We start from the raw sequence: 12,156 nt of genomic DNA, 5'->3' as shown, positions 1-12,156 counted from the left end.
ATACCCTGGATTCACAGGGATATACCAATGAAGTCAGCATAATGTTGACCTTCAGTATGGTAGATAATCTAATACATCTTCACTCCCACACTTTACTTCAGAACTTCTCAAACACTGAGCTAGGTCTGGCAATGCATGCTCCCCTGGAAAGTATACTGTCAAGGTAAGTGAACTAATCTATAGCATTCAAAATTTCTTCATTTACTGTAACCAATGGTTCCACATATAAATGGTGTGGTGGTGATTGGTGGAAAGCATGATTTCTTGAAGTTAATGGCCAGGCCAAAATTAGGACAAGCAGAAGAGAACTTATCATACTTTGATGCATCTGAGCCCCAAAGGTTGTATTGAATGCACAGTCATCTGTGAACAAAAAAGTCAGATACCAACTCTCCCTCCATATTCATCTAGACTTATAAATTACTTGTCAGTGCAGTAATTGACCTTGATGGCATTTTTATCCTCATTGAAGGGATCTGATAACATTGCTGAAAACATCATGTATGGGAGCAAGCACACTGTTCTGCTTCACTCCATTGTTGACTGGGAAAGCACAAGAGCATCATAATCCAGAACCCTTGCAAGCATGCCATCATTAAACTGACATATGATACTAATGAAAAAATCAAATTTTGCCATGATCTCCCTCAAAACCTCATCACTGGCAGCATCAAAGGTCTTAGATCAAAGAACATTATGTATGGACCTCTGTTCTGCTCCTGGCATTTCTCCCAGAGTTGTCATGCAGCAAAAACCATACCACCATTTCTCAGCCCTTTCTGAAGTCATGCTAGCTCTCAGGGAGGTAACCATCTTATAGATGAAGCCTGGCAAGAATATCTCTGGCAGGGACTAAGCAAAAGTCTCCCTCATCCCCCCTCCCCAGTGATTGTCATGAGACAATCCATTTCCTTTTCTCAAAAGTAGATGCTCAATGGGGGCATCCTTGAATATCTGAGAAATAACCTGCTCTTGCCATAAAACCTGAAAGATTTCAGTCAACTTTTGTATGAGCAGTGGATTCCCTCCCTTGTAAATCTCAACTGGAATAAAATCAGCACCAGGTGCTTTGCCACAGGAAAGGAGTCTAATGGCATTCAAAACCTCTTCTTCAGTTGGAAGTTCGGCTAGAAATGACTTCAACCTGACTTCAGCATTGATTGATGACAGTCTGTGGAGAACACTATGAAGGTGTTGAGTCCATCTCTCCTGGATCATCTTCTCACTATTCCTTGTGGCTCTATCAGCACTAAGTAGTTAAGAAAAATCATAGGTCTTTGGACCATAAATAGCCTTCAGGACATCATAAAAGCACTTTGGAATGTTGCTATTACATAAAACTGAATTTCATCAACCTCCCTGAGCCAAGAATTCTGCAGTTCTCTAAGTTTTGCTTGCACTTTACTTTTTCATGGAATGAAATATTGTCTTCTTAGATATGAGTAAATTATGTTGCTGGTAAACCCTATGGAGTTCTCATTTTTCATTTATCAGCTTCTGAATTTCCCTATTTTCATTAAATCAATCTTGATGTTTGTAAATTTTCTGTACAGCAAATCTCTGAAATATGGTTGGCATCAGTGGAGCAGAAAAGAGTGGATATCTTATCATGTTCAGATTTCCCTCCAAGTTAGCAACAAACTGTTCACACTAGAAGTGCTTTAATCTGTATGCTGGTATTAAGGCTTCTGGTAATCATCTTGGCTAGGGGACACTACTTTTGTTGAATGTGAATGTTTAGCTTAAAGAGGATAAGTCCAGCATTCTGTACCATACATCACAACCTATCTGTCTCTTCTTCTTACAGTTATAATCTATTAAATGCTGCAAGTGTACAACCATAAAGTTTAATTGAGTTTAAGTAGTTGAAAGACAGTTTGGTGTTGCAGAAGTCTACAATAGTAAGTTACCATTGCTCCATTCTTCCCAGGAACTCTTTGCTATGTCTAATAATCTGTGCCTACTCTGGTGTCACTGAGAACTACAAGAGAACTACAAGCTTGTCCTCTTCTGGCACATTTTTTCTTTGACCTCTAGGGTTCATCATGGCAGGAGCTTTGCTTTCCTGCAAGTGGCATTTCCATTGTCATGAGCCTGTCATTCACTCCTTTTGGAGCTTGTTGATTAGGTCAGTTTTCATTGAAAAATCTAAGCCAGCTTCACAGGGTTCTTCAATCCTGCAGCCACTCCAGAAAAAAAAAAAAGATATATATGTATATATATATATCCCACTTTGATTTTGTAGCTGCTCTTCATTTGCCATCCTTGCTTCACTCAGAGCAACTATTTGGTTGTAATACCTGCCGAGTTCTCTCGAAACAAAAACTGTTCGCCTTTCAGATCTACTGGATTACAAGTTGTTCTATGTAGCAGTGGTAAGTGGAATAATCTTTGCAAAAAATTTTGTACATTTTTGATGCAGTAAGTAGGCCAGGGTTAAGTTAAGTGTAGAGGATAATTTTTAAGGAAACTTTTCCGGTTCCTTCCTCACTACAAGAGGTGAGGAATGCAGTCCTTAAAGACAGCAAGGGGACTGCTGAATCCCTATGCTGCTTCAGTCCAATGAGAAGACAATCCTATGCACTGAGAGACCTGTACAGCTCCCTGGAAATAGGGTGTCTATATCTGCTACTTCATCACTTGCCTGTTGTCATAGGACTTTTTGTGCATTTAAAAATCTTGTCCAGAGAAGAGATTCATAGACTTCACCAGGTTAATGAAGTTCAGACTGATAAAGGAATTCATAAAGATAGAAGAGAATGTGCCCTATCCCCTGAACTACCAGACTGGTTTCCTATGGTACTGTAGGTCAAGGCCTAATTCAGACTGGTCTGATGGTTCAGGCTTTAGTCTGGGCTGAATAGATTTATAGGTAGTCCATCTAATAGTTTATTTAGACATAACATGGAAAGGTTATTAATCAAGGACACGGCATTGATTCAATTAGACCTAGGTTACTTACCTCTTCATTTACCATGGTAGTTCCATTGGTGTCAAGTGAGGAAAAAATTGCTTTAGGGCACTGGGATGCTGAATGGTTTTGCCATAGTCATAAATCTAGCATGTTGGACTGGTCTTCCTGACTTCAAGCCTGATCATCTATCCACTACACCACGCTGTCTCATTTGTTCTTAGCTTAGATGATGTGTAAATCAGTGATTCCCAGGATATGACACTTTTTTCTTCCTAAAGATTATTATACTGCTCTCCCCCCAAAAAAGCATGTGTTTCTCATTAAAGTAAAGAACTTTATTTCCAAATATCCCTTAAAACTGCAAAATTAGGTTTGCGATACTTAGCTTAATTGAAGATCCTCCATCCTAAACACTAGTTAAAAGATAAGATCCTTATTTGTTTGCATAGTGTGACTATAAAATTGAAATTTGTTTTAGACCAGAAATGCATTCTTATTTTAATGTGTGAAACTTCAGTATTTTAAAATGTCTCCTTTTTATTAGGAAATATTTGAGGGACAATCCACCTGAAGACAAGGTAAAAAAACTATGAATTTTCTTGTCCAATAAATCAAACAAATAAAAATAATTAATGCATTTTTTCTTTTCTAGATTGTAGATTATAATTTTAGCTTATATGGCTGCCCTTTCAGAATTAATGTGTTGAATCAATTCCACCCTGTTGTTCTTTTGTAAGTAATATTCTAAAACATTTTCCAATTTATCTTGCATTTTTCTAATTCATAGGATTAAAAACATGGCTAACTGATCACCATAGGTCAATAATAGATTTTGTTTGCTTTCATTGATAAAGTGCACTATATATAGTTCTTATGTTATTGCAAATGTTCAATTTGTTTTGCTTTAATTCTGTTCTTCAGAGTCATTGTCAAAATTCTTCCTTTGGAATATTGAATCAAATCATAAATGTGCCCTGAAAACTTTGTTTTTACAGATCTATAATGGTTACTGATACAATTGACCTACAAAGTTCCCAGTTCTTCCACCAGCTAATATGCAACACTCTATTGATACAGTAAATCTAGATTTACCCTAGTGGGTATTGTCTATTTAAGAACTCAAGAAGATTCAATTTATCCAGGCTCTTGGGTAATCCATTTCTCCCTGAAAGATATTTTTAAAAAATAGCTAAAGAACACTGTATAGCTGCTATAAGAGACCAGAAGAAAACCATTACCTTCCCCTGCCTTCTGGGAAACTCTGGAGTTATACATTATTGTCACTATAGTAATATTCATAATTTTGAACCATCTTGAAGGTCATTTTAAATCCACAGGTCATGAATTTACTTTTTTTTCAGTAGATGATGCTTCAAATGAGAAATAAAAAGATAAGCATTTGGGAGTAAATTTAAATTAGAAAGAATAACAGATTATCTGCTTCATTCTTATTTTATAGATAAAGAAACCAAGATATTGAGAGATTAAATTACTTGCTCAAAATGCTAGAAGTAGTAAGAGTTAGAGTCAAGATTCAAATTAAGGTCTTTTGTCCCAAAATTTTTTCTGTCACAGATATCTACAATGTCTTAGCCATATTAATCATATAACATTTTTTTGCAAGGCAAATGGGGTTAAGTGGCTTGCCCAAGGCCACACAGCTAGGCAATTATTAAGTGTCTGAGACCAGATTTGAACCCAGGTACTCCTGACTCCAAGGCCGGTGCTTCATCCACTATGCCACCTAGCTGCCCCTAATCATATAACCTTGCAACAATCTTTTAGTAGTTCAATTATCTAATAACCTTTAGAATAATTCTACCAAGATTTTATTATGTAGTCCCTATTCCTTTAATCTTATAGTCAATAAATAAAACCTAAGGCTGACCTAATTAAATTTTTGTTCAATTGTCAGCAAGATGACTGAGAGTATCATAGCTTTAGAGCTAGGAGGGACCAAAGGTTGTTTTGTCCAGCTCCTTTATTTTATATATTATATGATCACAAGGTCATAGATCTAGAATTGGAAAATCATCTAGTCCAATGTTCCCTTTTATAGTTGAGGAAGATGAGCCCAAGAGAGGTAAAACCTCTTGCTCAAAGTCACACAGATAGTAAATTGCTCTGTGGTGCAATATGAAGTGTACTGGGTCTGATATACTTGCCTCATGTTTCTTCTGGCTATGTGGTCCTGGATAAATCATTTGACTCTTCTTAGCTTAATTTTCCTCTTTAGTAAAAACAGGATAATAATAGCATCAACATTCCAGGGTAATTGAGAAGATCAAATGAGATAATATATGTAAAGCACATTGCAAACATGAAATGCTGGTTATTTAAGGTTATCATCATTATTAATTGTAAATAGAAGAATTTGAACCTCCATCTTGACTCTGAAGTTTGTTATGCCTTCCAATGGGGCAGACAAGAGAAATTGAATCTTAGACCAGATCTCCTCCATCATCTCAAATAGCAGGAAATATGCCAGATAGATAAAAGAATAACAAAAACAAATAACAAGTAGGAAAGGTTAGAAAACATCATAAGAAAAAAATGAAGAAAAAAGAAATTGGAGCTGGACAGGGCAAGAGGAGAGAAAGAGAGAGAGATGTGATGATGATGATGATGATGATGATGATGATGATGATGATGATGAAAGAGAATGGTAGAAAAGCAAGTGTTTATGGATGGAGGCAGAAAAATGCATAAACTGACAGGCAACATTTTGTGTCAAGCAACATCTATATTCTATAGAATATATGCCATTTTGGGGAAATTGCATGATTTCAGGGAACTTGAAACTTGACTAGGAACTACTGAAGGGAATGGTCTTCTATTCTTACCTTGGCAATATTTCAAAATACTCTGTAATCTTATTCTGTGTCCACAAAGGACTTCCACATAGAACTTGGAGTGAACTTAATCTGTATGGTCCCAGACGTAAGACCAAGCAGAAGTGGGTGTAAGTTGCAAAGAGGTACATTTATACTTCATTTGAGAGAAAACTTCCTAATAACTAAAAAATATATACAGCTATGAAGTAGTGAGTTCACCCCTTACTTGAAGTCTTTGAATAAACAATAAATGACCAGTCATCAAATATGTTGTAGAGAGGATTCTTTTTCATATAAAGTTTTTTTTGTTTGGTTATTTATTTTATATCAATACAATACAATCTCAATACAATAATCTTGTTGTGACATTCCTCTCCCCCCCCAAAAAAAAAGATGAGAAATATCAAGAATAGAGAGAGAGAAAAAAAGTGTACTTCAGTCTGTGATCAGATTCCAATGACTTCTGTCTCTGGAATGAGTTGGTTTCCCTGTCATAGCCACTAGGGAAATTACTTCAATATTTTTCCCATAGTTGGTATCACTAGCTGTATCTCCCTCCACTCTATTCCTCCTCACTCTTAGCTATTCCATTCTCTCTCTCCTTTCATCCTGTCCCTGTTTAGAAGTGTTGTATCTGAGTACCTTCTCCTATAATCTTCCTTCTCTTCTATCACCTACTCCCCCCTTCCCTCCCCCCCCCCTTTCCCCTCATCCCTGCCCATTTCTTTCATTTTTCTATAGGGTAAAAGATTTCTATGCCCTATTAAGTGTGTATGTTATTTCCTCTCTGAGCCATTTCTGGTGAGAATGAATGCTCACTCATTCCCCCTCGCCTTCCCCTGTTCCACTCCATAGTAAAAGCTCTTTCTTGACTCTTATGTGAAATATCTTAGCCCCTTCTTCCTCTTCTTTCTCTTCCTCCCAGTACTTTATTGTCTATTGACTCCATCTTTTTATTATATTATACCATTATATTTAGCTCCTTCTGCTTTGTCTATATATGCTCCTTCTAACTGCTCTTATAAGTGAGAAAGTTCATATGAGTTATGAGTATCTTCTTCCCATGCAGGAATACAAGCAGTTCAACATCATTAAGTTCCTCACAATTAGTCCTTCTTGTTTGCCCCCTCTGTGGTTCCCCCCAAGTCCTATAATTGGAGATCAAATTTTCCATTCATCTCTGGTCATTTTAATAGGAAAGTTTAAAAGTCCCCTGTCTCATTGAAAGTTCATCTTTTTTCCCCTGAAGGAGGATGTTCACTGGGTAGTTGATTTTCAGTTGTAAACCAAGATCTTTTGCCTTCTAGAATATCATAATCCAAGTCCTAAAAGTCCTTAATGTAGATGCTGCCAGATCCTGTATAATCCTGACTATGGAGCTATGGTAGTTGGATTGCTTGTTTCTAGCAGTTTTTAGTGTTTTCTCTGTAACTTGGGAGTTTGGAAGTTTGGCTTTAATATTCCTGGAAGTTTTTCTTTTGGGATCTCTTTCAGGAGGTGATTGGTGAATTCCCTCAAATAGCTGAGTCCTGTCCCAGGGAGAGCAGAGGGACCTCTGCAGTCTCTCCCAACCCCCTTACTGAAAGCTCTGGATGTGTTGGGTGGCTCTGCCAACTACTGCTGCAGGTTCTCACCACAGGGCTGCTCTGAGGCCAGTGCTCACTCTGCTCATTCTCATGCAGCAGAGTTCTCTCACAACCCTTTCCGGCTTTCTCCAATGATCCCTGGGCCAAGAGGTCTGGAAACTGCCCCCTCTGCCATGGACCCAGGCACCCAGCCTGGATGTGCTGTGCTACAGCTGTGGCTGCATTATGGTGTTTTTCAACCCCCAGTTTCAATGAAACAGACCTTTCTTGCAGAATTTCTAAGTTTCCTTGGACTGGTAAATTGTATCACTCAACCTTTCTGTGGGTTCTGCCCCTCTAAAGTTTGGTTAGAGTCATAATTTGATGGCTTTTGGAGTTTTGGAGGAACAAGTTTCCAGGAATTCCTGCCTTCACACTGCCATCTTCTCATATAAAGTCTTAACTAGATGGTCTATGAAATTCCTTCTGATTCTGAAATTGTATAAATCTGTGACAATAGAATGTACAGAGACAATCCAAAGATTAAATACTTTTTAGAAAATAAAATGAAAAAAATCACCTAAATACAGACCTCAGTATATCCCTTAAGAAAATTTCTCAGAAGTGTATGAGATTGTAAATTATATTTTATTTTATTTTTTAAAACCATCAATAGACTAATGAGAGAAAGAAATATCAAAATTAAGTCAGCAAGAAATATTGTGTCTCTTCAATTAAATAAATTATTCAGGTAATCAGAGTGAAGGAAAAGGAAACTTGAGGCAAACAGAAGTTATCCCAAAGACCTCAGACACTAGGTTCATAGTGCTAGTTCACAGAGTGTACCACCAGGACAACTCTGTACCATCAAGCTACATGTTAAATTAAAGCAGTCTGCATCATCTAAAGTTTCTAATCCAAGACATGAAAAAGAAAATAAGGTATTAAAAGAAATCAAATCAAATCAATTTACATTCCCAAATCACATACAGAATAAGTCTAGTTTAATCATCAATGAAAAGAGATAGACTTCCATAAGAAAGACATCACAAGAATGAGTGGTTAGAAGTGGAAGCAGTGATAAGGATAAGTTTAACTTAGGGTGGTAGCTAGTGAATGGAGAAAAGAAAATATACAAGATATATGCAGGTAGAAATATTTGTCATCTGTTTGGATATATGAGGATGAGGGAAATTTTTTTTCTATTATTTGTACTAATGCAAATAAATCCCAGATCTATTTATACTGCTCTAGTACCAATTCCACATTACCAAATGCCTCCTGGATTTTTCAAGCTACATTTCAAACTTAACTCATTTTCTTCCATCTCATACCTCACCCACTTCTAAAATCATCGCATATTAAGATTTAGAACTAGAAGGAGCCTATTTTGATTCTTCAATTTTGTGCATAGTGTTAAGGACTAGAGATGCTAAGACAAAAATGAAATAGTCTTTACTTTCATGAACTTTTTTCTCTTGAGAGAAACAACACCTACAAAGAAAAGTCAAATGCAAAATATGTACAAAATAGATACAGGCCATTTAAAGAATTTATTGGGGCAGCTAGGTGGCACAGTGGATAGAATACTGGCCCTGGAGTCAGGAGGACCTGAGTTCAAATTTGACCTCAGACAATAATTACCTAGCTGTGTGACCCTAGGTAAGTCATTTAACCCTATTACCTTGCAAAAAAAGAATTTATTAATATAATACATTCCTTATTGAATGGATTGCTTTTCTATATTTTCTCTTATTCCTCCCTCACAGAACCTTTTCACCTTGATCACATATCAGATATAAAAACAATGAGTTCCCTCTATATTCTGCTTTTTTGGTAGCAGAAGGGAAATTTCAAAAGCTAGTTGATATGTAGATGATGGGATGATGTTGGGGAGGAGCAGAGGTTTTTTCCCAGAACCCTAATATCCTGTCAAGGGGATAATGCTTAGTGGAGGCTTTTCTAAAGCATGAATGGGTCACCTCTAACACAAGCTTGTTTTAAATGATGAAGATTTCTAAAAATCAAAAGCATTTGGACCACAGGATATTTTATTTTCTAAATCAGTTATTTCCAAAAATAAATTTGTCACCGAATATTTTGTGCTTTGAAATTTATTGATGAACCTATAAAATGTTGTTGCTATTCAGTCATCTCAGTTGTGTCCTACTCTTCATGACTCCATTTGGGGTTTTTTTGGCAAAGATAGTTTGCCAGTTAATTTTACAGATGAGGAACTGAGGTAAAGAGGGTTAAGTGATTGCCCAGGATCACACAGCTAGTATCTGAGTCTGAATTTAGACTCGGATCTTCCTAATTTCAGGCTCAGCACTCTATCCATTATTAAATAGCTACTATAACCCCTACCTCCAAGGAAGTTTTGTAAAAAAAGAAAAAAATGAAGTCAACATTAAATCTATTTGATTACCAAAAACAGGCAACCCATAAAAAGTTTGGGGGGTTGGGTAATTTACAAGTTCAATGAGAACTTGTAAGCAGTGTGATATGGCATCCAAAAAAGGTGTAAATAATCAGCATTAAGAAAGTCTTGACTGGGGCAGCTAGGTGGTGCAGTGGATAGAGCACTGGCCCTGGAGTCAGGAGTACCTGAGTTCAAATCTTGCCTCAGACACTTAATAATTACCCAGCTGTGTGATCTTGGGCAAGCCACTTAACCCCAATTGCCTTGCAAAAAAAAAAAAACGTAAAAAAAAGAAAGTCTTGACTTCTAGGTATTAAGAAATAATATTTAAAGAAAGAGGTATTAGATTTGTTCTTTTTGTACCCAGAGGGCAGAACTAGAGCTCATGAGTAGAATTTAGAAAGAGATCGGCCTAGTCTAGATTTGATATGAGGAAAAACTTCCTATTAATTAGTTATGTCCAAAAATTGAATAATATACTGCCTTAAGGGGAATAGAAAAAGTTAAAGGACAGTTTATTCATTTTTCTTTGGTTTGGTTAGAAGAAAAAGGAATAATATGTATAATATGTTCTCATCCACCCAGCAGGAGATTTCACAGTCCCTGTGGGTAAAGGACTTGGGAAATATGCCTCAAAGTACTAAGGCTAGACACGTGCCTCTCTTCAAGCTACAAGTCCATCCACTACTTGAGTGCCACATTTCTCTCTCTCATCCCAGAAATTCCCCTGATTCAATCTAATCATAACTTCCAGAGTTTTCCCCAATAGCCTTTACTGTACATTCTGAGATTATTTTGTCTCATAAGATGAGTTGCATACAAGTGAAGAAAGTTTGGGAAACTCAACTACACAAAAGTTGACATTACTAAGCATTTAGTTCTTGTGATTATTGCTTCTTTCAGATATGATGGCAACATTTTCATTGAAGAAGTTGAAGCAAATTTTATCATATGGGAAATACATGGAAGAACTGATTTTAGCTATACTTTATCCATGTCTAATGTAAGTGATTTTTTTTTCATTTGAAAGGCATTTAGTTATATAGTTTCATTTGCAAGGCATTTAGTTATATAGTTTCCTTTTTAAGTTTACAACATTTTCTGAACAAGGGTGGTGTATTTGCCTGAAATTTCTGCTAACCTGAAGACTCAGGTTGGTAGATCACTTGAACCCAAGAGTTCTGCAGTATAGTGAATGAAGTCAATAGTCTGCCTGCATCAAGTTTGGCACCATCATAGAGAGTCCCTGGGAGCAGGGAGCTATCAGGTTGCATGTTGGACACAGAGCAGGTCTAAAGTGCTTTGCAGATCAGTAGTGGATATGACCTGTGAGGAGTCCTACCTATATCCCAAAAAGTGTGAGAGACCCAGTCTCTTCTCTATCCTCTTCTAATAAAAGTGGAATTAAGCAATTTGAGGGTGAGGAAAGGAAACATATTTCCCTCCAGCAAAGTTTCTGCTGTGGGGGAAAAAGCAAGGTTTTTTTAATTAGATCCATCGGTCTGTTAATTAAATCTGTCAGTTCAGAAACAATAGCAAAATCTTTTCTCTGCTGTCAGAAACTTTGAGATCTAGAATTTCTATTGGATAAAATTGCTGTGACCTTTAACTTGGCAAACAAGCAAGTGATACAATTCTCTTATATTAAGCTGCATTTGAATTCTAATATGACAAATTACTAGACATGCATTACTAGACAATGTCTAGTATGACAAACTTCTAGAATTTCTTTTAAGTTCCACATGGATTTTGTGTCTGCTTTGGAACAATATATGACAAATTGTTTCTGCTATCACATCATCAAAATTTCCAATAGACATGTTTAAATTTACTCACATAAATTGCCAAATTTATATTTGGCATCATGGTGGGGGGTTGGAAAAGGAGGAACTCAGGCTAGATTATATGAGCTGTTAATGATAAACAAGCCCATTTTCTAATTCATATTAAATATCTACCAAATGGAAATTATCAAGAAAGTCTTATGATCTTTGTACCAAATTTCTATTTAGTATCTAAATCATTAACAGAAATCTATAAGTTCAAATGCCATTCCAAAAAAGACAAATGATCAAAGGATGGGCACAAATCATTCTCCAAAAAAATTGTGAACTATCGACAACCACAGATTACTAATAATAGAGAAATATACATCAAAACCTCCCAAACTTATAACTACAAATTGACAAAAGATGACAAAGGAGAGGAAAAGTTAATGTTAGAAATGTTGTATGTAGGAAGATAGGCACACTAATCTTGGTCAAGTTGTGAATCAGGATAGCCATTTTGGAAATCAATTTGGAATTATGAAAATAAAATGGCCATACTCTTTTGTACCCAAGTTAATCATTGCTGTGCTTATACCCCCAAGGAGGCCTTTGAATATATGCACCCTATATGCACCAAAATTTTTATAACAAC

The 12,156-nt window shown here is 36.4% G+C and overlaps 1 protein-coding gene across 4 annotated transcripts in view; it reads left to right on the top strand.

Annotated features, from left to right (window-relative positions):
* Nucleotides 1–12,156, top strand: part of LOC141513237 (cation channel sperm-associated auxiliary subunit epsilon-like) — a 139,258-nt gene that overhangs the window by 107,882 nt on the left and 19,220 nt on the right. For all 4 annotated transcript variants that reach the window (XM_074222861.1, XM_074222860.1, XM_074222863.1 and 1 more), the window contains 3 exons: nt 3,459–3,492; nt 3,567–3,646; nt 10,639–10,738. In XM_074222861.1, coding sequence (XP_074078962.1) covers nt 3,459–3,492; nt 3,567–3,646; nt 10,639–10,738 — 214 coding nt within the window. The remainder of the gene's footprint in view (nt 1–3,458; nt 3,493–3,566; nt 3,647–10,638; nt 10,739–12,156) is intronic.

The sequence above is a fragment of the Macrotis lagotis genome, chromosome 2 (genome assembly GCF_037893015.1).
Source record: "Macrotis lagotis isolate mMagLag1 chromosome 2, bilby.v1.9.chrom.fasta, whole genome shotgun sequence".
Classification (NCBI taxonomy): domain Eukaryota; kingdom Metazoa; phylum Chordata; class Mammalia; order Peramelemorphia; family Peramelidae; genus Macrotis; species Macrotis lagotis.
Note: the sequence above shows the minus strand (reverse complement) of the source record. Positions and strands in the feature narration are given on the sequence as shown.